The sequence below is a fragment of the Herpailurus yagouaroundi genome, unplaced genomic scaffold, assembly GCF_014898765.1.
Source record: "Herpailurus yagouaroundi ecotype Mexico unplaced genomic scaffold, PumYag 28, whole genome shotgun sequence".
Classification (NCBI taxonomy): domain Eukaryota; kingdom Metazoa; phylum Chordata; class Mammalia; order Carnivora; family Felidae; genus Herpailurus; species Herpailurus yagouaroundi.
The window spans coordinates 94,845,597-94,848,850 of record NW_024412376.1 but is presented as its reverse complement, the minus strand read 5'-3'; the positions used below and the strand labels follow the sequence as shown (position 1 = coordinate 94,848,850).

The following is a 3,254-nucleotide window of genomic DNA, read 5'->3' as shown; positions in this document are numbered from 1 at the left end:
GGCAAAATGAGAGTCTCTAGAGACATAACTGCAGCTTCCCAGCTACATGAACTTGTAGGTGTACAGATTTCATTTTACAAACATTTTTGTGTACATCGGTAATTGACCCAGCCTATGTACATCTATTATGAAGGATCGTGGTAGAAGAAGGCAGGCACCCACAGGGGCACACTCTGGATTCTGCAAAATGGCCAGTGCCCCAGTGCAGTGCCCGACATATAGATCATTCTTTTTTTTTTTTTTAAATTTTTTTTTCAACGTTTTTTATTTATTTTTGGGACAGAGAGAGACAGAGCATGAACAGGGGAGGGGGAGAGAGAGGGAGACACAGAATCGGAAGCAGGCTCCAGGCTCCGAGCCATCAGCCCAGAGCCCGACGCGGGGCTCGAACTCACGGACCGCGAGATCGTGACCTGGCTGAAGTCGGACGCTTAACCGACTGCGCCACCCAGGCGCCCCTAGATCATTCTTGTTTGGAGCGTACCATGCAAGGTGTGAGTGTGCACAATTTGAATGAACACTCGAAAATATGTTTAGCTAGTCTTACATCAAAATGTACTCTTGAGTACATTTTGAGGGTCAAGTGGAGAAAACATAAAAGAAGGGAATAATAGAAAACAAAGCACACTGAGTTCTGCCACACACAATGTGCTTCAGAAGAAACACTGCTTCACATTTGAGTACAGTTTTGTCTCCCCCTGTTGACGTAACCAAGTGGATACTGAAAAGAACATCAAGGAGATGTTGATCATGAGGCAGAAACCACCTCTCTCCACCTAGGGGTGGGGGAAAAAAAATCCAGGAAGCAGTGTGTCAGGAAGATTCTTCTTGAAATCAAAACAGAATTTAGACTACAACCAACTTTTCATAAAGCAGTTAATAGTTTATGGTACTCAAATACAAATATACCATCAAAAGTAGTAAGGTGTTACTGTTAAGAAAAGCGGTATCTTCATTATCAGATTAAGAATCTCATAAAAAGTTCATCAACCAACTGAAATTTGATTTACCTTGTAAATCTGATCATTTCTGGATACTGGGCCCAATTCTGTCTGCTGGGAACTAAGAAGTTCCAGAAAGAACCAACCTAATTGGCACCACGACCGCCCCTTGTATAAACCTAAATATTCGGCTTATTAGGAATTCTAAGCTCAACCACATTAACAAATGCTCAGCCCCCAGGGGCTCCAAGACTGCTGGCCTCAGGACATCTCAGTGCAACATTTATGCTTCAAGCACAGCCCTGCGGCATTTGTCCAGAAATGCTACACCTGGAAGCACCTGCTACGCCCTGCAAGAGCCTCTTCAGCCACCACGCAAGAATTGCATCAGAATGAGACAACGCAAAAATGACACCAATGTCACAAACAGAGATGTGGCTGAGTCCTGCCTAGGCAATAAATAATAACCTTTAGATTTCAAACTGTCAACGAAAGGGAAGAAATCTAATTTTTAGCTCTCAATGCGTTCTTATAGCTAGCAATTCAAAAAAATTAGTTCCCCAGCTTGAAATTTGGTTTGGTCTTCGATGGAAATTTCCCCTGAATTGGGAGGTCACTGAGATTGTGTGAGCTTTCTTCTACCAGTTTAAGACAAACATGCTGTCTGCAAAACTCAGCAGGCCCTGATCCTAAACCCTGCACAAACATGTCTGCAAAGTGAGATTTGAACTAAATGATGCAGAGATGAAATGCAGTCATGATACCGTACTGAATATAAACATCTATTTCAATGTTTACTCCAGACTGAACACGATAAGAAGCAAATGCGTGTGTGAAAATTACAAGCCTCTGCTATTTCTCATTCTTACAATCATACCATCAAGTTTATTCACGCTTTACCTTTACTTATCATTGCTATTAAATAACCCTTGACATTTGTTTTGTTGGCATGTGCTAATAAACACACACACATTCCCAAGAGAGCACAGGAAAAAAAACCCAGTCCAGAGTATTCTGTGTGAAGCCAATTAAGACACTGCCTCTAGGGCCATGAGACCCTGGGCTGCAGAAATGGTTGCTGTGGAAACAAATTTACCTCAGCCTTTCTGGCAGAGCCAAAACCCACTGCCAGGTCTTCAAATAGGGTCTTGTGTAAACAGGGCTTTTCCGCCTTTAATGTGGGCGCCATTCTAGGAAGTATACAGATGAGAAATTACAAAGGAAAACACAACATTCCATGCACAATTTATTTGACTGTAACTTGGTGTTTTCTTTTATTCATCATACAAATTTGAATGGGGAGTCCTGGATAAGTCTTTTACTTAATTTACCTTTGGCAGAAACAACAGATTTCAAACATTTAGTAGCTTCTCATTTATATAGCATTTTTCTTTTAAAATTCTGTGTGTAGCATATTAGTATTTTCAAAACAATACTCTTCAACAGATGTGCTTTAAAGGTTAACTGGTAATGATTTGATTTATATTATAGCTTATTTAAGAGAATAATTACTTAAAAAGGACACACTAGACATGTATTTCCTTAAAAAATACGATTTTTGGTCATGTGAATGATTCATGTTCAGATTTCAAAAATAGAAAACATCCTAAAGTGCTTAATTTTATTTATAATATAACTCCTTGAAATTATAGTGATCTGTAATGTAAACAGTCGAGCAAAGAATACCAAACTATATATTCATGTACATTTAAATTTGTAGGAATATGTACCGTCTTTACATGTGTGGATTAAAACAGGACACTTCCAAACACAGCTCATGCTTCTCTATATGATTATTGTTAAGAGCAAACTTAAAGGTATTCTTTTTCCCCACTCCCGACTTAAAACGATTTTCAACTGACACCTTCTACCTCACCTCAGCAATGGAAAACACTGCTATAAATCCAGTCTGACCAGTTTCTCAAGAGCCCATTTCGAAACTGACAACCGGTCTGTATAGAGTTTAGCGTTCTCTTTATTTTCTTCTCATTATCCAACAAAACAAAATGGTACCCTTTAAGAAAGCAACTCTCAAAACAGAGGAGGGCAGCCTTGCTCTCCTGTTCATCCTGCGACTTGATCTTTAAAAGGCAGAGCCATGGGGCGCCTGGGTGGCGCAGTCGGTTAAGCGTCCGACTTCAGCCAGGTCACGATCTCGCGGTCCGGGAGTTCGAGCCCCGCGTCAAGCTCTGGGCTGATGGCTCAGAGCCTGGAGCCTGTTTCCGATTCTGTGTCTTCCTCTCTCTCTGCCCCTCCCCTGTTCATGCTCTGTCTCTCTCTGTCTCAAAAATAAATAAACGTTGAAAAAAAAAA

At 40.8% G+C, this 3,254-nt stretch overlaps 1 protein-coding gene across 1 annotated transcript in view; it reads right to left on the bottom strand.

Annotated features, from left to right (window-relative positions):
• Window positions 1-464: 464 nt before the first annotated feature.
• Window positions 465-3,254, bottom strand: part of FAM13A (family with sequence similarity 13 member A) — a 183,515-nt gene continuing 180,725 nt past the window's right edge. Inside the window, exon 19 of the mRNA XM_040478471.1 lies at window positions 465-776. Coding sequence (XP_040334405.1) covers window positions 749-776 — 28 coding nt within the window. The 3' untranslated portion in view covers window positions 465-748. The remainder of the gene's footprint in view (window positions 777-3,254) is intronic.